The sequence below is a fragment of the Bos grunniens genome, chromosome 5, assembly GCF_055505025.1.
Source record: "Bos grunniens cultivar Pamir isolate PY7600 chromosome 5, Bosgru_T2T1.0, whole genome shotgun sequence".
NCBI classification, from domain to species: domain Eukaryota; kingdom Metazoa; phylum Chordata; class Mammalia; order Artiodactyla; family Bovidae; genus Bos; species Bos grunniens.
The window spans coordinates 8,412,825-8,435,336 of NC_141169.1; the positions used below are offsets into that span (position 1 = coordinate 8,412,825).

General features: G+C 37.9%; 1 protein-coding gene across 7 annotated transcripts in view; it reads left to right on the forward strand.

Moving 5' to 3' along the window:
• Positions 1 to 22,512, forward strand: part of NAV3 (neuron navigator 3) — a 902,555-nt gene that overhangs the window by 864,871 nt on the left and 15,172 nt on the right. For all 7 annotated transcript variants that reach the window (XM_086398822.1, XM_086398818.1, XM_086398819.1 and 4 more), the window contains 6 exons: positions 1,259 to 1,433; positions 6,129 to 6,226; positions 8,914 to 9,009; positions 9,282 to 9,450; positions 10,787 to 11,022; positions 20,909 to 21,063. In XM_086398822.1, the coding sequence (XP_086254948.1) occupies positions 1,259 to 1,433; positions 6,129 to 6,226; positions 8,914 to 9,009; positions 9,282 to 9,450; positions 10,787 to 11,022; positions 20,909 to 21,063 (929 nt within the window). The remainder of the gene's footprint in view (positions 1 to 1,258; positions 1,434 to 6,128; positions 6,227 to 8,913; positions 9,010 to 9,281; positions 9,451 to 10,786; positions 11,023 to 20,908; positions 21,064 to 22,512) is intronic.

Sequence of the window (22,512 nt, forward strand, 5' to 3'; positions counted from 1 at the left end):
GGAGAATTTTGTAAAATCCAGCTTTGGAAATGGGAGTGCAAACTGGCTGGTTGCACTCAAGGACCATTGAAGGCACCTTTACTAGTGATTGAACTGGCTGAGAGCTAAGTTTTCAGAGAAACTACTGCAGCCCTTGCTTCTTGACTTGCCCGTGATTTACCTTTTGGTAACTTCTTCCTATAATTTTGAAATCTGACTTTCAAACACCTTTACATGTTTTTTATTGAAAAACAAATGAAATGAGGAAAGGACAGAAATATAACACAAGCTTTCTAAATATGAAAGTAAAAGTGATGTAGAATGCCATCTGTAAAAGTAAAGCTTTTGTATATCTTGAAAGGATCCGAAGGCTAAATTCAGAACCAGTCTGTGCTCAGACTTTCATTTTATTATTGTCAACCAATAATCACTTGGTACCGCAGATGACTGAAACAGGAAAAGCTCTTTGCCAAGCAGATTCCTATACCACTGATATATTCATCAAAAGGCTTGTGTTGTTTTTATGAGCTTAGTGCTCTGTTTCGAAGGAACAAAAACTTTTTCAGACGTTAGCTAGGATTCTGAAGTGATAATTTTAAATCACTTCATTTATATAACTTTTGTTTTACTGTGATTTTCAACTCTTCCTGAATTCAGAATATTACGAAGGGCATTTTCTTCTATGAGATATTAATAGTATTGCATTAAATTTTTAAATTTTATTTTATTAAAGCATAGTTGATTTATAATGTTGTATTACAAAGTTTCAGATGCACAGCACAGTGATTCAGTTATATATATATACCTGAATATAGATAGATAGATACATTCTTTTTAAATTCTTTTCCCTTACAGGTTTTTACAAAATATTGAGTATATAGTAGGTCTCTCTGTTGGTTATCTGTTTTTATACATGTTGTAGTGTTTAATTCTAAAATGAGAAATGGAATGACCTCTTCAATTATGTTATTCTTAATTCAGGTGAGACCACATCCTGGAAAACTCCTCAAATATATGATAGATTTTTTTTTTAAGTGTGAAAAAATTCCACTGGTCAGTGTATCTATATTTGTGAATATCTGAATATGTATATATGGGAGACAGAGAAAGAGATTTACTTTTCCTTCTTTGGAAGGAAATCTTGTTTTCATAATTTGTAGTTGTTTTTTAATATCTCACCACATTAAAAAAAAAAAAAAACACTGATTAACACTACTACTAAAAGAGTTGATACCGTTTTCTCTTCAAGTTAGCGCCATGTTTTTCAATTTCACAACAGAACGAGATTGAAATACTGAAGGCTGAAAATGACCGGCTGAAGGCGGAGACGGGGAACGTGGCGAAGCCTGCTCGGCCCCCGTCCGAGTCCGCGAGCAGCACCTCCTCCTCCTCCTCGCGCCAGTCCTTAGGGCTCTCGCTCAACAATCTGAACATCGCGGAGTCTGTTACCTCAGGTGATTTTGCGCGCACAGTGCCTAATCATAGCATGCCTAGGACTTCACAAGCGAGGACACCTCGAATTTGGAGACCCTTGCCCACCACTGCCCTCACCCATTCCCTCTTCAAAGCGTTAACACCCTAATTCTCAGAGATAGCCCTTTTTCCTTATAAGTTCATTCTCAGTCATGATCATCTTAAAAGAACATTCTGTGTAAAAGAGTGAAACGACTTAGACATACGGTTTTCATATCATTTTTTAAAACAATTGTTTGTGCTTGACAAGTACTTCCTCCAGGATTACAGATAGGACGAAGGAGTAGTATTCTCTGATGATGGTTTGTACTCATCACTGTATAATCAGAACGCCGTGCATTTTGATAGCGTTTTGCCCATTTACAGGTGTTTCAGGCACTATTCCTAAATTTGACTAGTAATCCTGCATTTTGCAGCCCAGGGAGAATACAGTGCTCCTCTGTCACCGGGCTACAGCTCTATTAAACTGTCACCAAACAGACAAAAAGGAAACGCTGGGTTCCAGTATTGAGTTTAGAATAAGGGTAGCATTTTAGTCAGTTGCAAATAGAATCATATAACCTAACGTCTTAATATCTGATGAACTATTCAGTTATAAAGTATAACTGCTCCTTTAATTGAGTGCACACACACAGCATTTAATCATTTTTGTATACATAAAAGACTTGGTTGAGAAAGATTTACAGGAGGACCTGTGGTGATTACAAAGCACAGCCACTAGATGACGCTTGAAAACCAATAATATACATGTTCCTGGGCAATTTTAGTTCGGTTCAGTTCAGTCGCTAAGTCGTGTCTGACTCTTTGCGACCCCATGAATCGCAGCACGCCAGGCCTCCCTGTCTATCACCATCTCCCGGAGTTCACTCAAACTCACGTCCGTCGAGTCAGTGATGCCATCCAGCCATCTCATCCTCTGTCATCCCCTTTTCCTCCTGCCCCTAATCCCTCCCAGGATCAGTCTTTTCCAATGAGTCAACTCTTCACATGAGGTGGCCAAAGTACTGGAGTTTCAGCTTTAGCATCATTCCTTCCAAAGAACACCCAGGGCTGATCTCCTTTAGAATGGACTGGTTGGATCTCCTTGCAGTCCAAGACACTCTCAAGAGTCTTCTCCAACACCACAGTTCAAAAGCATCGATTCTTCGTCGCTCAGCTTTCCACACAAACTCTCACATCCATATATGACCACTGGAAAAACCATAGCCTTGTCTAGACGAACCTTTGTTGGCAAAGTAATATATCTGCTTTTCAATATGCTATCTAGGTTGGTCATAACTTTCCTTCCAAGGAGTAAATGTCTTTTAATTTTATGGCTGCAGTCACCATCTGCAGTGATTTTGGAGCCCCCAAGAATAAAGTCTGACACTGTTTCCACTGTTTCTCCATCTATTTCCCATGAAGTGATGGGGCCAGATGCCATGATCTTAGTTTTCTAAATGTTGAGCTTTAAGCCAACTTTTTCACTCTCCTCTTTCACTTTCATGAAGAAGCTCTTTGGTTCTTCGTCGCTTTCTGCCATAAGGGTGGTGTCATCTGCATATCTGAGGTTACTGATATTTCTCCTGGCAATCTTGATTCCAGCTTGTGCTTCTTCTAGCCCAGCGTTTCTCATGATGTACTCTGCGTATAAGTTAAATAAGCAGGGGGACAATATACAGCCTTGACGTACTCCTTTTCCTATTTGGAACCAGTCTGTTGTTTCATGTCCAGTTCTAACTGTTGCTTCCTGACAGGTTTCTCAGGAGGCAGGTCAGGTGATCTGGTATTCCCATCTCCTTCAGAATTTTCCACAGTTTATTGTGATCCACACCGTCAAAGGCTTTGGCATAGTCAGTAAAGCAGAAACAGGTGTTTTTCAGAAACTCTCTTGCTTTTTCAGTGATCCAGCGGATGTTCGCAATTTGATCTCTGGTTCCTCTGCCTTTTCTAAAACCAGCTTGAACATCTGGAAATTCACGGTTCATGTACTGTTGAAACCTGGCTTGGAGAATTTTGAGCATTACTTTACTAGCGTGTGAGATGAGTGCAATTGTGCGGTAGTTTGAGCATTCTTTGGCATTGCCTTTCTTTGGGATTGGAATGAAAACTGACCTTTTCCAGTCCTGTGGCCACTGCTGAGTTTTACAAATTTGCTGACATATTGAGTGTGGCACTTTCACAGCATCATCGTTTAAGATTTGAAACAGCTCAACTGGAATTCCATCACCTCCACTAGCTTTTTTCATAGTGATGCTTCCTAAGGCCCACTTGACTTCACATTCCAGGATGTCTGCTCCAGCTGAGTGTGAGTGATCACACCATCGTGATTATCTGGGTTGTGAAGATCTTTTTTGTACAGTTTCTGTGTATTCTTGCCACCTCTTCTTAATATCTTCTGCTTCTTTTAGTTCCATACCATTTCTGTCCTTTATTGTGCCCGTCTTTGCATGAAATGTTCCCTTGGTATCTCTGATTTTCTTGAAGAGATCTCTAGTCTTTCCCATTCTGTTGCTTTCCTCTATTTCTTTCCATTGATTGCTGAGGAAGGCTTTCTTATCTCTCCTTGCTATTCTTTGGAACTCTGCATGGTTAGTGGGCTCAAACTTGACAGTTAAAAGTGCTTTTATGCTGGGGCTTTTTAACAGAAAAGCTTTGTAGAGTACATGATTAATTAAAAAAGAAGTAGACAGAGGACAATTGACAGAGGTCCAGTTCCTCAAATATAGTGCATGTTCTATGCATCCAGTGAAGACAGAGGTGTGAAAAAACCTTTAATTTTCTTGTCAGTATTTCACTTGATTGGAACCAGAATGGCAAACCTTTTTATTCTATTTTCAATATGTTGACAGAAAAACATAACTTATTTTCCAAATAAATAAATAAACCAAAAACAAAACACAAAGAACCTAATCTCAAATTGGCTGTTGTTTGTTTTCCCTCAGAGTTGTTTGCTCCGGTGATCATCCCATTGGTGTACCAATGGGGAGACCCAGAGTGAGCCACGGTGTTCTCCTCCAACTGTTAATACAAGGAGTTAAAATAGACACACAGAGAAAAGTAGTAATGGTTAGAACAGGTGAACTTACTAAATACTGAGGATAAAGTGCTTTAAAAGCATTGTCTGTTATGCTCTCGATAACTCTACCAAGCTGATGGTTTTATAACCCATTTTATAGATGAAGAAACCAAGACTTGGGGATGTGATTACTATAATTAGTTCAGTAAATGATAGAGCAGGGAATTCATCTTCTTTCTCACCATGGTATTCATTTCCAGTGCCCAGGACAGTTCCTGATTTTTTTGATGCTTAATAAATTATTATTTTAAATAATTATTTTTGAATATTTATAAACAATTATGAATAATTGAACAAAGTACTAAAGAGGTGATTTGGTCATGAATTATAAGATATTTAGATGTGAATAATTAGCCTGTTTAAAATTTTGAGAAAAGGAACGAGAATTAAAATGACACTTAAGGAAGAGTTTTGAGCAGGATAAGCAAAAAGATGAGACCAGGAGGATGTTCATCTAGTAAAAAAAAAATTAATTCCAGCAAGGGAGATTGTCTTTGACAATTTAAAATTTTCTAGCAAAAAAATCTCCATATTCCTTAAACTCTAAATTTGTTTTTCATTGTTACGGTATTATGGCATTTTTTAAACTCCTTTCTTTGCAAAATTGCATATTCCAATTATTAAAGTAATACAACAATTTTATTTTCAGAACCCATTTGATGAAATTGTTTCTTTTATGTAATGATACAAAGTCCTTGTCTCTCTGAATTTACAGTGTGAGCAATTGAGTCCTCTTGTCACCAGGCACATGTGATCTTCAACATATAGCTAAGTTTCCTTTGTCCACAGAACACTATCTTCATATTAAATATGCCTCTATAGTATCATCATTTTCAAAGGAAAACATATGTGGGATAGTTTGCCTTACTCATTCTCCAAACTGAACATTAATCTCATATACTATATTTAAAAAATTAATCTTTAATCACATTTAAAGTTGATAGTTTAAAGGTTAACTAGCTTTATCATGCTTCTGTAACTCTTAGCTGATTACTAGAAATATCATTTTTGTTTTGAAACTGTGAGCAGAAAGAGGACAGAAGAGCAATAATTAATATATTTTTGCAGGGAAGTATAATGCCATCATTGAAATTCAAAACATTACCTAAAATTACAGATATAAGGAAAAGTAGTCATATAGCTGTGTTTGTACCAAATGCTTGAAAATAATTTCAGTTGACAGTCAATCTCAGCACCTTTGCATTCATAATTTCATGGTGTTTGAGCTTGGATATTTTCAGCTAGATAGAAAATCAGATTGCTTTTCAATTTGTGGCAGTTATAATGGTAACTAAATATTACTCAGGTATTACTCAGACCTGTGCATAATAGGGGAAGAAACCCCTTATTTCCTCATCTATTGCTATGGCCCAACACTTGGGTGAAGATCTTTGAAAACAGAAATAAAGTCTTAGATGAAAACTTTAACCCAACCACAGCCACCCATCTTCTTGAAAGCTGAGGTTTTTCACCTGTGTTAAGTTAGAATGCATGGCAGAAAAGGTAAATATTCCCCTTGAAAAGCGTAAAACTATGGGGGAGAAAGTGATGACAGTAGACAAATCCGAGCTAACATGACTCTGTTATGTGTGTGTATGTTTCTTTGGAAATTTGGTAGATATTTTGCTGGATGATCCTGGTGATGCAACTGGACACAAGGATGGCCGCAGTGTGAAAATTATAGTCTCCATAAGCAAGGGCTACGGCCGAGCAAAGGTATTTCTTTAATTTTAAGCTCTTTATTACCGTGAATGACCACAAGTCAAATATATTGAAATATGAGTATTTTTCCTGATAAATATACCACCAGCAGAGTTTGTCTTGGCATTGGCTTAATATGTTTATAAAAGCATGAAAGTTAGGGACTCAAAAAGAAATGGCCTCATCCTATAGATAGAAATGTGTCTCCGTACTTCATGTTTATTCACTGAAAATAGTAGCGGCTGTCAGCCACCCTCATTCCTAAAACCTAAAAAGATACACATGGCTTTCTTTGACATAGCATCTTGTCTAACTAAATACAGGTGATGTTTATGATGTATGGTACCGTGTTGCTAGAACTGTCAAGATGGTCTTCCCACAAAGAGGAGACTATAAGCTATATGGCCATTCTAGACACTGGAAAGATAGATATATTTTATTAGACTCATTATAACAATGTCCATTAATACTACTTTTGTGTATCATTTTTAAGCAAGGCCCTAGCTGAAAAGGCAAATATTTAATTTTTCTGGAATCAAATATTGCCTTCAAATTGGCAGTGTCATCCTGATCCTAGACTCTTCTTGAAACAAAAAAATTTTTTTTCAAGTTGAAATTGTATTTCAGTGGCCAAAAATACAAATTTGTAGGTATCCAATTTTTTCATATCAAACAGAAGAGCAAAGAACTTTAGAATTTTAAGATAATTGCAGTATTTAAGTTTGAAAAGTGAGCTAGCAATTGTGAATTTTTACATTGAGCATATATTCTAAGAATTATAATGCCATAAGCTTTCTGCTTGAGCTGCAGATCTGTGCCTGAATTTCCCATGTGGGTCTTTTTGTAAAAGACTATAATAGTCTCAGTGAAGCTTGAACGATCTCTGATTTAAAAGCAGCAGCTTAAAAGCACTGTAAGCATGTCCATTTTGACTCAGTTACATTAACACCAGAAAACAAGTTTTCTTTTTCAAAATAATTCTGAAAGACAATATTTCTGAATGTTAAGAAGAAGATATCTTGGTCTTCTTGATTTACCATAACAAAATACTGCAGATTGGATGGCTTAAACAATGGAAATTTGTTTTCTCCTGGTTATTAAGTCCAAGATCAAGGTGCTATCTGGTTTGGTTCCTGAAAAGGGCTCTCTCTTTGGGTTGCAAATGGCACCTTCTTGGCTATGTTCTCACAGGCCTTTCCTCAATGTGTGTACTTGGGGAGAGAGAGATCTCTCTCTTACTTCCCCTACTTAGATAAGGCTGCTGCTGCTGCTGCTGCTGCTAAGTCGCTTCAGTCGTGTCCGACTCTGTGCGACCCCATAGACGGCAGCCCATCAGGCTCCACCGTCCCTGGGATTCTCCAGGCAAGAACACTGGAGCGGGTTGCCATTTCCTTCTCCGATGCATGAAAGTGAAAGTGAAGTCGCTCAGTCGTGTCCGACTCTTCGCGACCCCATGGACTGCAGCCTACCAGGCTCCTCCGTCCATGGGATTTTCCAGGCAAGAGTACTGGAGTGGGGTGCCATTGCCTTCTCCGACTTAGAAGGCTACTGATCCTGTGATGTCAGACCCACTCTCATGGCCTAATTTAACTCTTATTACCTCCTGCTGACTCCATTTCCAAACACCATCAATTGGGAGTTGTGGTTTAATATATGAATTTGAGTGGAACAAGAACATTCAGTCTATAACAGTGGTATAAAAATAACAGTGGTTTTGCTATGAATTTCTAACTTTTTTTTAAAAACAAATATTAGTTTCAGGTTATACCTAAGTAGTGGTGATAATCATTTACCCTTATAGAGTTAAATGCTATAGATGAAGAAATGTAGGTCAGAGCCAGCTAAGTGACTTGACCTAACATCACTTTTCTTAATTACATGGTAGATGTAGTTTCATCTTTAGACTTTCATATATGAAAAGTAAACTAACCACTTTAATAGTTTTGCTGTGAAATGAACCATGTTTATATTTAAAACACCAAAACCCTACCAAAAAACAAAAAAATCAAGTCAATGAAAATCTTTTGAGTTTTGAAATGTAATTTTGAAGATTCTCCAAGAATCTTCAAGGATTCCTTGTAATCCTGTAGGATTTCCTGGCAAGTATTCTAAATATTGAATTTTCTGATAAATTCAAAGTAGAGCCTGAGTTGTGAATATATGAATCCCATACTGCCATGGATAACTTATTTTTCAAATTTGGATTCGATCTTAGAGATAATCTAAATAAAAAATAATAAACTGAGTTTTGGACTTAACATTTAGATTGCAAAAATGTTAAGATGACATTTTAGAACTCAAGATATAGTTCTGTTGCATCTCTATCACCATCTCCTTCCCACCAAGCTGATTCTCTTCAGAAATGTACATGCTCGCTAAAATGGAAGGCTGTTCTCTCCTGGACCTTTCCTTTCTACTGAACAGGTCATGAATCAGTTTTCCTTGGCCATACCACTTCATCTAACTTCTTTCTCTCTTGTTTTGTTGCTATTCTTGTTACTTTGCTTGTTAGTTAATTAGTTACTTTGGTTGTTTTGTTTGCTGGGGTATTTTGTATAATCCACTGTGTATGTCTACTATTATATAAACCATAAGTTTGATATATATTTTCGTGTTAATCACCACCAATATTAATATTTTAGTAGACATAATAAAACAAGATGCAGTTGTGTTTTATCTTATTTTATTTTGATCTTACTTAGGATCAGAAGTCTCAGGCATATTTGATAGGATCCATTGGTGTTAGTGGAAAAACCAAGTGGGATGTCTTAGATGGTGTAATTAGACGTCTCTTTAAGGTACGTTGTACAAGATATCCTGATACTAATTTTCAAACGTGTTTCATTTTGGATGTTTCCCTTAGCTTTAATGGCATGTGCATATCTGTTTTTCCTCTCCTGCATTTTAAATATTAAAGGAAGCTTTCTCTTTATGCTGTGTGATATTAATAGTTATTGTAGTACCCAGTTCTAAAATTCATGATAGCTAGTTTCATATCCCCGTGAATTTTACACTGGTAGAAGAGTGGTCCCTCTGTTTTGACTTTGCATCTTTGTGTATACAACTTCAGGAATATGTGTTCAGAATTGATACCTCCGCTAGCCTTGGTCTGAGCTCTGACTGCATTGCCAGCTACTGTATAGGAGACGTGACCAGATCCCATGGCCCAGAAGTGCCTGAGCTGCTGCCGTGTGGGTACCTTGTGGGTGATAATAACGTCATCACTGTGAACCTGAAAGGTAAAAATAAAAATGGAAAAAAAAACCCACAATTTCATTGTTACCAATGTTTCTTTTTTTTTTTTTTTTTGCAGTTTCACTTCAAATTTTCATATTTGAAAAGTAGGCTAACTACTTTAATAATTTGGGTATGAGATGAGCCATATTTATATTAAAAACACAAAAATCCAACTAAAAACAAAAATCAAGTAAATTAAAGTCTTTGAGTTTTGAGATGTAATTTTGAAGATTCTCAAGGACTCATAAAGGAAGTGACTTGTCAAATTTCAAATTTCTAGGTTTTCTACATTATCCTCTTTGATTTAGGGGAAATTTCTAAAAGTTTATTGCATAGTCTAAGGTAATATATTCATCCCTATACCTTCAATTTTAAAATATATATGCTTAGCAAGGGCTTCCCTGGTAGCTTAGATGGTAAAAAATCTGCCTGCAATGCAGGAGGCCCAAGTTTGATCCCTGGGTTGGGAAGATCCCTTGGAGAAGGGAATAGCTACCCAGTCAAGTGATCTTTCCTGGAGAATCCCATGGACAGAGGAGCCTGGCAGGGTACAACCCATGGGGTCACAAAGAGTTGGACGCAGTGAAGAGACTAAGCACATATTCAGTGAATACCCACTGGGGACAGAGAATGGAAGTTAAGAATCAGGGATGAGAAATTCTTTTGCTTTGAATAATGTGATTATTTCTAGGTAAATGGAATATCTCAGGTATCCTTGTCTCCATAATTTCTTGTTCACATATGTTGATGAGTTCAGAACATATCTAGGTAACTATGGATTAATAGAGGGATTTGTCAATATTTGATTTTATGATTAAGATAGTTGAGATACTGTTGCTCTCCTTAATTCCTTGCCAAATATCACAATATATATTTTTCAAAAGCTTAAGTGATGGTATAGCAGGGATGTATAATGAGAGCTAGAAGGAAGTACAGAGAAGGAGAAAAGAGGAGGGAAAAGAGAAGAACACAAATTTTTATATTTATGCTTAACAAAATTACCACCTTCAAAGAGAAGAATAGTTCTTGATAGCATTCATAGTAATGCTTCCATTTCTCTGTGGAAACATAAGCGGGAAGCATGAAGTAGACAGGGGAGAGAGTCTCAGGAAAAGCAACTGGCTTGCTTTCATTCCTGTGTTCACTCTGCCTTATTTCTCATGTATTCTGTCTTAAAATAGCAACACATGTTTGTGAGACAGAAATGTCAAGGAAAGTCTCTTGCAAGGAGTGTTATTCCTACGGCTAACAAAGCCCAGGTGCCAGTTGACACTGTGTTTTAAATTCTAGCTTATGTAGAACCATAAGCCATTCTCTTCCCTTTGTTTCTCCCTTTAGGGGTAGAAGAAAACAGTTTGGACAGTTTTGTTTTTGATACTCTGATTCCTAAACCAATTACCCAAAGATACTTTAACTTGTTGATGGAGCATCACAGAATTATACTCTCAGGACCTAGTGGTACTGGAAAGACTTATTTAGCACACAAACTTGCTGAATATGTAATAACCAAATCTGGGAGGAAAAAAACAGAGGATGCAATCGCCACTTTTAATGTGGATCACAAGTCTAGTAAGGTAAGTCACAGACTCCTAAGACAACCGCTGCCATTTATCCGTAATTGTATTACTCAACTAAGCATTAAGATTACATGAAACTTCCATGTTGTGCCTGGAAACGTGTCTATCTCATTGGCTAAGGCTGGAATCTGGAGGATGAATAAATCCTATTTGTGAATTTGAATAAGACTGCTCAGTGGCATTCAGTTATCTAGTACTTCATAAGCATTGGGAATTGACAGCAGAAAAGAACAAGGTCTCTATTGTCTAATTTCTCTTAGACATCCATTTAGGAAATGTTAGAGCAAAAAGAGATCCAAGTAAATAATATGGAAGCAAGAGGCTAGAACTCTTCCTGGAGGAATCAGAGCTTTCAAAAGTCAGTATCTGGTCTGGGTCATAATAAATAAGGAATTAACTGGAATATTGTAATAATGGAGATTTGGGTATGATTAATATATTCTAAGCAGAAATTCTGGGAGCAGAAAATTGTTTACATCATATTTCTATAAGATTTCTGTGTAGGAAACTTAGGAAATTGAATAGTATTCCATTTCACCATCACCTAAGGTCTCAGTCAGTTCATTTCAGTTCAGTTGCTCAGTTGTGTCTGATTCTTTGCAATCCCATGGACTGCAGCACTGCCAGGCTTCCCTGTCCATCACCAACTCATGGAGTTTACTCAAATTCATGTCCATTGAGTCGGTGATGCCATCCAACCATCCCATCCTCTGTCGTCCCCTTCTCCTCCTGCCTTCAATCTTTCCCAGCATCAGGGTCTTTTCCAGTGAGTCAGTTATTTGCATTAGGTGGTCAAAGTATTGGAATTTCAGCTTTAGCATCAGTCCTTCCAACGAATATTCAGGACTGATTTCCTTTAGAATGGACTGGTTGGATCTCCTTGCTGTCCAACGGACTCTCAAGAGTCTTCTCCAACACCACAGTTCAAAAGCATTAATTCCTCAGCACTCAGCTTTCTTTATGGTCCAACTCTCACATCCATACATGACTACTGGAAAAACCATAGCTTTGACTAGATGGACCTTTGTTGACAAAGTAATGTCTCTGCTTTTTAATATGCTGTCTAGGTTGGTCATAACTTTTCTTCCAAGGAGCAAGCATATTTTAATTTTTCTGGCTGAAGTCATCATCTGCAGTGATTTTAGAGCCCCAAAATATAAAGTCTGTCACTGTTTCCATTGTTTTCCCATGTATTTGCCATGAAATGATGGGACTGGATGCCATGATCTTAGGTTTCTGAATGTTGACTTTTCAATCTCCTATTTCACTTTCATCAAGAGGCTCTTTAGTTCTTCTTCCCTTTCTGCCTTAAGGGTGGTGTCATCTGCATAACCGAGGTTATTGATATGTCTTCCATCAATCTTGATTCCAGCTTGTGCTTCATCCAGCCTGGCATTTCACATGATGTACTTTGCATATAAGTTAAATAAGCAGGATGACAGTATATAGCCTTGACATACTCTTTTCCCGATTTGGAACCAGTCTGTTGTTCCATGTCCATTTCTAACTGTTGCTTCTTGACCTGCATACACATTTCTCAGGAGGCAGGTCAGGTGGTCTGGTATTCCCATCTCTTGAAGAATTTTCCAGAGTTTGTTGTGATCCACACAGTCAAAGGCTTTGGCGTAGTCAATAAAACAGAAGTAAATGTTTTTTTCTGGGACTCTCTTGCTTTTTTGATGATCCAGTGGATGTTGGGAATTTGATCTCTTGTTCCTCTGCCTTTTCTAAATCCAGCTTGAACATCTGGAAGTTCACGGTTCGTGTCCTGTTGAAGCCTGGATGGGAGAATTTTGAGCATCACTTTGCTAGTGTGTGAGATGAGTCTATACTAAGGTCTGGCATACCAGAATTATCATCCTGAACACTCTCAGCTCTCAAATAGCCGTGAGGGATATAAAACGCAGCCAGTACTTTCATATACTCCAAGCAGTCAACAATTTTAAAAAGAAAATAGTTGATGCGTCACATACCGCTAACACAGGGCTACTTTTACTGATAGTTAATCTAACTACATTCTCAGTCAGTGCAGCCAGAGGCTCTCTTAGGAAACTACATTTGTTATTAGCAATACCTCGAGGTTACCCAGATGACACTGGGTCACTGTGACTTTTTTCAAAAATGACCTGGTTAAATGATCTAAACTGACCCAGTCTCACAGTAACCTCCCTCCTACAAATATTTAGAAAATAAACATGACTCCCCAAAGCAGCCCCAAACCACTAAATTCTTGAAAGATGTTTAATTTAGTGAACAAAAATGCCTTAAAGGAATAGTTCATTAAGTTCATGACACCAACCAACTGTGGAACCTAGGGCTGAGTCTTTAATTTCTTTGTGCCTCAGTTTTCCCAGCCATAAAATGGGGAAAATAGTGAAGTTGTGTTAAGGACTAAAGGAGTGACTCTGTGTGTGTGAGAGAGAGAGAGAGAAATAGAAGCCAGGAAGAGAGAGAATAGTGCACATAGCAAGCACTGTCTAAGGGTTGCCCACAGTTACTAATTATAGCTCTTGGCTGCAATGAGGATTTCTTATACAAATACACTCAGACCCATACAGACCACCCACCCCTGTGACACACACAGACCTTTGTTCAAATTGTCTTATATGTATTTTTCAAGGAGAGCAGAGTTGTGTATAATGCAGGATATTATCTCCTCACGTTGACTCAATAAAGCACATGAATTCTGACTACGTCCTTGGAATTCAGCACTATTCAGATTGTTGATGAACCAAATATTCTCATTTTAAGTAGAGAGAGACATGGCACCTGAGACAGAATATTAAACTCTTCTCTAAGTAAAAGCAGAAGACACAGTTGCTTGTTTGCCTCAGCCTACATGTTTAATGCCTCCAATGAATTCTGGGTCTCCTCATCAGTTCAGTTCAGTTCAGTTCAGTCGCTCAGTCGTGTCCGACTCTTTGCAACCCCATGAATCGCAGCACGCCAGGCCTCCCTGTCCATCACCAACTCCCGGAGTTCAACCAGACTCATGTCCATCGAGTCAATGATGCCATCCAGCCATCTCATCCTCTGTCGTCCCCTTCTCCTCTTGCCCCTAATCCCTCCCAGCATCAGAGTCTTTTCCAATGAGTCAACTCTTCGCATGAGGTGGCCAAAGTACTGGAGTTTCAGCTTTAGCATCATTCCTTCCAAAGAAATCCCAGGGCTGATCTCCTTCAGAATGGACTGGTTGGATCTCCTTGCAATCCTTACAGTTCAAAAGCATCAATTCTTCGGTGCTCAGCTTTCTTCACAGTCCAACTCTCACATCCATACATGACCACAGGAAAACCATAGCCTTGACTAGATAGACCTTTGTTGGCAAAGTAATGTCTCCGCTTTTCGATATGCTATCTAGGTTGGTCATAACCTTCCTTCCGAGGAGTAAGCGTCTTTTAATTTCATGGCTGCAATCACCATCTGCAGTGATTTTGGAGCCCCCCAAAATAAAGTCTGACACTGTTTCCACTGTTTCCCCATCTATTTCCCATGAAGTGATGGGACCGGATGCCATGATCTTCATTTTCTGAATGTTGAGCTTTAAGCCAACTTTTTCACTCTCCTCTTTCACTTTCATCAAGAGGCTTTTTAGTTCCTCTTCACTTTCTGCCATAAAGGTGGTGTCATCTGCATATCTGAGGTTATTGATATTTCTCCCAGCAATCTTGATTCTAGCTTGTGCTTCTTCCAGTCCAGCGTTTCTCATGATGTACACTGCATATAAGTTAAATAAGCAGGGGGACAATATACAGCCTTGACATACTCCTTTTCCTATTTGGAACCAGTCTGTTGTTCCATGTCCACTTCTAACTGTTGCTTCCTGACCTGCATACAAATTTGTCAAGAGGCAGATCAGGTGGTCTGGTATTCCCATCTCTTTCAGAATTTTCCACAGTTTATTGTGATCCACACAGTCAAAGGCTTTGGCATAGTCATTAAAGCAGAAATAGATATTTTTCTGGAACTCTCTTGCTTTTTCCATGATCCAGCGGATGTTGGCAAGCTTTATTTAAAAGCTTTAACATATTTTGTTTCTTTTCAGCCAAAATGATAAAAGAATTGACATATCTTAATTACCCTGTGTTCTCTTTGATTTTTCCTTAATGTTAATGTGGAAGAACTCTTTAGAAGTACTTTTTTCTGGAAAAAAAAGAAAAAAAAAAAAAGCAACTGGTTGGAAAATAGGAGATTAATTAGAGGAAACGGGACTTTGATAAAGTTGGAGAATCACTTAAAGTCAAATTTTGAGTCAAGTTGACCATCCTTCCTCAGGATATAATTTGACATGCTAAAATAAAGTAGGGTAACTTACATTAGTTCTAAAATTTGCCTCACTCCATAAGACACTGTTATATCTGTTATTTTTATTTCAGTTAAAAAATGTTTAGTGCTTGGGGATGTTTTTAAGCAATAACAATTTATATGGCCTTTAAAATTTGATCAAATACAGCCAGCACTCTTATTTTCTACTTTTTCTGAATAAAATCACTTGTGCCATTATGAGGTCAGTTTAATCTTTGTTATTATAAAGTAATAAATAAAGCATGACAAAAGTGAACAGAATGGATGACACTAGAGAACAGTTATAGGAAGAGATCCGTGGACAAGTCACATAGTGTTCATCACCAAGAAAGCACAGAATCCAACTAACAAATGTTTATTATTTCTTTACGGTTGTAAGATATGAATGACCCATCAGTAATGTTGGATACCAAGTCCTGGCCTGAGAATTTGGCCAGTTCTTGCCACATTTTTAGAGAATTTGCGATAATTTTCTGGGAGTTGATGGTATGTGAGAGTGGTATAGAAAACTGGGGATGGCAGGCTAGCGTTGTGGGAGGGGCAGCTAAGTGTCGGTTACGACAGTAAAGGGTGGATAAGGTGGGAGATAAACGCCTTCCCTGAGAATCAGAGCTGCGTAACTGCTGACATGCTTTATGCTGTGCCTCTGATAGCTCCGAAGGGACAAGGCACAAAGTACTCAGTGATTCCAAAAACGTCCACCAATAAACCATCAAATGAAAACAAATCTTTTCATGTTTTGGGTGTCTCTGCATTTTACATTCTGTCCCTCTTCCCATTCTTCAAGCCCTCTCTTGAGCTGCCAGCTGGAATACTTTGATTGAAAGCAGGACACATAAACAATTACACTTTGTGACATTTGATATAGTGGGCCCAGAAGGCTGGAGATGGATTCAGTAAAGAATATGTGGCCGGCTGAAGCCATTTGGAATGTTAGGTGGGAAAAGATCAGAAAGCTGGACTTGGCAGATTCATTTTGAGTGTGTCTAGAGTCAAAATGAGGGAAAACAGTGATCAATAGTTTTTATGCAACCTCTGTGTTCTGTGTGTATTTTCAAAGTATGGGATTCGTCTCATTATCAATATTCATCTGGTAGATATACCTGTTTATTTTTCTGCCTTATTAGATCTTGGACTAAAACTTCTAATGCTAATATATCAATACTTCAATCTAAGATTTTACCCCAGTTAAGCTAGAGTGAAGTTCATGAAATGATTTCAAGTGGGGTTAAAAAAAAAAAAAAAAAAAACTCAAGTTATATGACTGAATTACTTGTATTTGCCTATTTCTACTTCTGACTGGTCCATACCTTTTATTAGATTCCCAAAGGAATCTGCTACCAGTCTCAAGAAAAAAGAGAACTGTAATAGAATCTTCTAGCCCTATTTTTTCAGAAATCACCCAGTGACTTCTTATTTACCAAATCCAAGTCAAGCTTCTCCACCTCCCTGTCCCCACCTCCCTCCCTCAGCCACCTCCCTGCTTCACCTCCTCCTCTTCCTCCTCTCCTCTCGCCTCCCTCCTCTTTTCTCTCTTTTGATTTATGTGTACCTGATTACTATAATTGATCCCCCTATCTAGAAATTGTTCTCATTTTCATGATTATGGAATTCTCTCCTGTTTCCTTCCTACCTTCTAGTAAGCTCCTTCTTAGTGTCGTTCACTGACTGTTTTTCCTTCACCTTCCAGTGAATGTAAATATTCCTCAACATTCTGATCTCCTCCACATCTGTTTTCATCCAGATAACTTCCTTGTTTGAACTTGTGTCGGTTCCAGTTGGACACTATTAGCCATACCCGTGTTGCATATGGTAGACATTTCTGTTAGCTTACAGATATGTTTCCATTAGTACAGTAAATATACATATTTAGAAATGCCAATTCCAACTCTAAAAATGTATCACAAATGCATCTTCTTCTATCCATCTCTGCTACCACCACCCTCCCAAACAAATGAACACTCTATCGCTTACCTGGGCTACTGCAGTTGCTTACTAACTGCTTGATTTACAACTTCCATTAAATTCCAATTCTCTGTGTGTCTCTTTTTGCTTTCAGTTTGTGGAAATGGAATGTCTTTTCATAATTAAAAGCTGATCACTTTAAAATCCAGCAGTGACTCCCCATTGCTGTCTGCTCTAGGTCAAAAATCTTCCCATACCTCTATTATTCCTCTTGAGTCCCACAGTGTGTCTTGGCGTCAGCAATTTCAGTATTCTCTTGACTGATTTCTCTTCTTCCTTTACAATATACTTGTTGTTGTTCAGTTGCCCAGTTGTGTCTGACTCTTTGCAACCCCATGGACTGCAGCAGGTCAGGCCTCTCTGCCCTCACCATCTCTGAAGTTTGCCCAAGTTCATGTCCCTTGTATTGGTGGTGCCATCCAACCATCTCATCCTCTGATGCCCTCTTCTCCTTCTGCCCTCCCCCCCCATCTTTCCCAGGATCAGGGACTTTTCCAATGAGTCAGCTGTACACATCAGATGACCAAAATACTGGAATTTCAGTTCAGCATCAGTCCTTCCAACAAATATTCAGGGTTGATTCCCCTTAAGGTTGATGGTTTGATCTCCTTGCTGTCCAGGGGACTCTCCAGCACCACAGTTCAGAGGCATCAATTCTTCACTGCCCCACCTTCTTCATGGTCCAACTCTCACAGCTGTACATGACCACTTCGAAGACCATTGCCTTGACCATACGGACCTTTGTCGACAGAGTAATGTCTCCACTTTTCAACACACTGTCTAGGTTTGTCATAACTTTGCTGCCAAGAAGCAAACATCTGGTTTCATTTCTGCAGTCACCATTCGAAGTGATTTTAGAGCCATAGAAGAGGAAATATGACACTACTTCCACCTTTTCCTCCTCTATTTGCCATGAAATAATGGGGCTGGATGCCATGATCTTAGTTTTTTTCTTAGTATTTAGTTTTAAGCTGGCTCTTTCACTCTCTTCCTTCACCCTCATCAAGAGGCTTTTTAGTTCCTGTTTGTTTTCTGCCATTAGGGTGGTATCATCTGCATATCTGAGGTTGTGGCTGTTTCTCCCACCTCTGTTGATTCCAGCTTGTAACTCATTCAGCCCACCTTTTCTCATGATGTGCTCAGAGTATAGAGTTAAACAATATATTTACCTCACTTAAAAATCATGATTCTGGCTACATTACTCAGATCTCCAAAATAGTGAATGTTTCTTCACTGTCAGTAGGAAAAGTCCAGTAGTCTTACCAATCATTCAAAGTTGCAAACTTTTCTTTCCAATTTACTTACAACTCTTTCACAAAACATATACTACTGGTTCTTTCCTACATGGAGCTCATATTTTTGTGTTTTGCCTTTGTTTGTCTCTATGTGGAAAGCTATTCTTCCATTTTTAAGCATCAAAAGATCACCTAACCTTTAGAATAAAAAGTTAATAGCAAATAATACTGCCACCAGAAAGTCTTTCCCAGAAGCCACAAGTAATCTTTATATGCAGTGAACAAAATCTTTGTTGTATACTCTTTTGAGGTAATGTATTATTTTCCACTATGAATTGTAGTTATCTGCATACTGTATGTGCCTAACCTACTCAAGGCAGTAAGCATCTTGATTGGTTTTTCCATTTCTAATTGATCATCCTGTCCTTCAAGCATCTACATTAAAAGACACTTGCTCCTTGCAAGTAAAGCTATGCCACCTACATAGCATATTAAAAAGCAGAGACATCACTTTGCTAACAAAGTTCCATATAGTCAAAGCTATGGTTTCTCCAGTAGTCATGTATGGATGTGAGAGTTGTACCATAAAGAAGGCTGAGCACTGAAGAATTGATGCTTTTGAGCTGTGGTGTTGGAGAAGATTCTTGAGAGTCCCTTGGACAGCAAGGAGATCAAACCAGTCAATCCAAAAGGAAATCAACACTGAATATTCATTGGAAGAATCGATGCTGAAGCTGAAGCTCCAGTACTTTGGCCACCTGATGCCAAGAGCTGACTCATTAGAAAAGATCCTGGTGATGGGAAAGATTGAAGGCAGGAAGAGAAGGGGACAGCAGAGGATGAGATGATTGGATGGCATCACCAATTCTATGGACATAAGTTTGAACAAGTTCTGAGAGTTGGTGAAGAACAGGGAAGCCTGGTGTGCTACAGTCCATGGGGTCACAAAGAGTCAGACATGACTGAGCTACTGAACAATGACAAATCCTTCAAATATATGTTTTCTTTGATAAATTCTCTACCCTTGTCAAAACAACAACAGCATATGAGTGGTGTTTGTGTTTATATAGTAAAATCCAAATTTCTCTGCATGGATTCAGTCTTTTCTGTTTTCTCTCATTGAGATCACTACTACCGTGTACCATTTTATGCAAAAGCAGAACACTAATATTTCTCCAAACACATCACACACTCATATCTTCCAGCTCTTATGCTTTACTCTTTATTCTTCAATTATACCTCCCACCCCCATAGCGTATTTCTCTGAACCTTAAATCTGAATTAGATATCTCTCTTTAGTTTTTCTATAGTGCTTTGTGCATTTCACTTATCACACTACATTGTGATTTACTTGTTGGCCTGCTCTTTTGTTTGTCAACTATAATGCCTAGAATGTAGAAGTAAGCTCTAAATCCTTGATGCCAGAGTACCTGGCACATAGTAGGCACTTGCTAAATCTGTGTTGCAAGAGTAAAAAACTACATACTTATCATTTGGAATTCTATTCATTATTTTCAAGATCCATCATGAAATTGATTTTAACCCTGCTCAAGATTTACAAATTGAAAATGTCATTGTAAATATGCAAATATTATGGAAATGCTCTTACTGATTAGGATAATTCTAAGAAACCTAATTATGTTTCTGGCCTACCCATCTGTGACAGCAATCAGTGAACTGGTTATCATATTTAGATTAAAAGCTATTAGAAAGGAAAAATACCTGTAAATAACCAAGAAACTTAATAAATGCTAAATGCTAATGTCAAGTGACCCAATGAAATATAACAACTTTTGTCTTTGTTTTAAACTACAACAGTTGCATGCAGATAATAAATAAGTCAATCAAACAACCAACCAACCACAGTTTTATCTGAGTCCCAGGGCTGTATTTTCAGATGCACCTCATCAAAATAATTAAGATGTTTAGAGTCTAAATGGAAATTTAGGGGTATCATTTTGGATTTAGTCTATACCTCAAATTATAAGGCTTGCTAAAGTCCATTTTTATAATTATATCAAAAGTAAGAATGGAGTCTCAATATTTATGGTTTACCATAAGAGCTCATATCAAGAATTCATTTTTTTTTTTGCCTTTCTTCCAGGGAGAGAACAAACTGAGAAATATGTCCTTGTGTTTACAGTTTTATATTTGCTTCAGATGTTCTGTACTGGCTTTTCTCTTTGCTTTAAAAATGTACACTTTCAACATTATATGTTTTTTGCTTTGTAGAATAAGATTTTATATCAATGGAATGATCTATGAGTTTTAATCACAGAACTCAGATGGAAGACAAAATGCATTATTCCTAAAGTATGAATTGCTTACCATTAGTATGAATTTATCATTGATGTGTTTGTTTTCTTTATTTTTTAAAGGAATTGCAACAATATCTAGCTAACCTGGCTGAACAATGCAGTGCTGATAATAATGGTGCAGAGCTTCCAGTTGTAATAATTCTCGATAATCTTCATCATGTGGGCTCTTTGAGTGATATCTTCAATGGTTTTCTCAACTGTAAATACAATAAATGGTATGTTTGAAATATTTTGAATGATGAAATATGAAAAATGGGGATCAAACTTGCATTCTTGTGCCTTTATTCCCTTTAGGACCTATAGTAGATGCCATTCGGAGAAGGCAATGGCAGCCCACTCCAGTGCTCTTGCCTGAAAAATCCCATGGACGGAGCCTGGTGGGCTTAGTCCATGGGGTTGTGAAGAGTCGGACACTATTGAGCAACTTCACTTTCACTCATTGGAGAAGGAAATGGCAACCCACTCCAGTGTTCTTGCCTGGAGAATCCCAGGGACGGGGGAGCCTGGTGGGCTGCCGTCTATGGGGTCTCGCAGAGTCGGACACGACTGAAGTGACTTAGCAGCAGCAGCAGCAGCAGTGGATGTCGTTAATTTGAAAAGCCTTCATTACTATTATACCATGTTTACAAACGTCTATTTATTCATTCAACAACTGTGTCCCAGGTGCTTTTATAGCAACAGTATTTACTTGATGATATTACCTTCCACGCGTATGCTAAAAGTCTGGAAGACTATTGTCAATAAGAGAATGTTTAAATCAGGAATATTAAGAACTAGAACGAGGCTATGTGATGTGATATGAAAGTCGCTCAGTTGTGTTCAACTCTTTGTGACACCATGGACTATGCAGTCCATGGAATTCTCCAGGCCAGAATACTAGAGTGGGTAGCCTTTCCCTTCTCCAGGAAATCTTCCCAACCCAGGGATCAAACCCAGGTCTCCCACATTGCAGGTGGATTCTTTACCAGCTGAGCCACAAGGGAAGCCCTATTATTGACTCTTATCAATAACAGAATGTTTGAATCAGGGAAATTAAGAACTAGAACAAGGCTATAGAACTGTTTCATTTTTAGTCCATAGTAAAGTTTAAATTCAACCTTCCTATAGAAATAAATTTATTACATTCAGATATACCTTTGTCCTTAGTGATTCTAATGTTTAGCTATTTACATGAGAGAAAAGGTTAAAGTAGGGTATAAAAAATCTGAAAAGATTGTTAAGATTCACTGTAGTATGATCTCTAAAAAAGAACATATAAGAACAACTGCATAAATGTTAGTTTCAATGGTGCAAGTATCCCAGTTATCTCTGCTAGAAATATGAAATAATAAAGGAAAAATTAATTAATTGGATTATAAGCAAAAGAATCATTAGATATTAGAGTGGGATGAGATCCCTATGATTATTCTACTTAATCTCTTTATTTTATATATGAGTAAACATGGGATTAGAGAGGGAAAATGATTACAATGATTTGCCTAGGATGCCAGAGCTGACATTTGAGCCCCAAATCTTAATTTCTACTTCAGTGATCTTTGTCATTTTCCAGCCAAATGTCATAAAATTACCCCTTTACAGCATAATTTTAAAGGGAAGAATACAAGTTTATCCAAATTGTTTCCTGAGGCAATTTTAACGTATTAATATCTTTTACCTTTAATGCA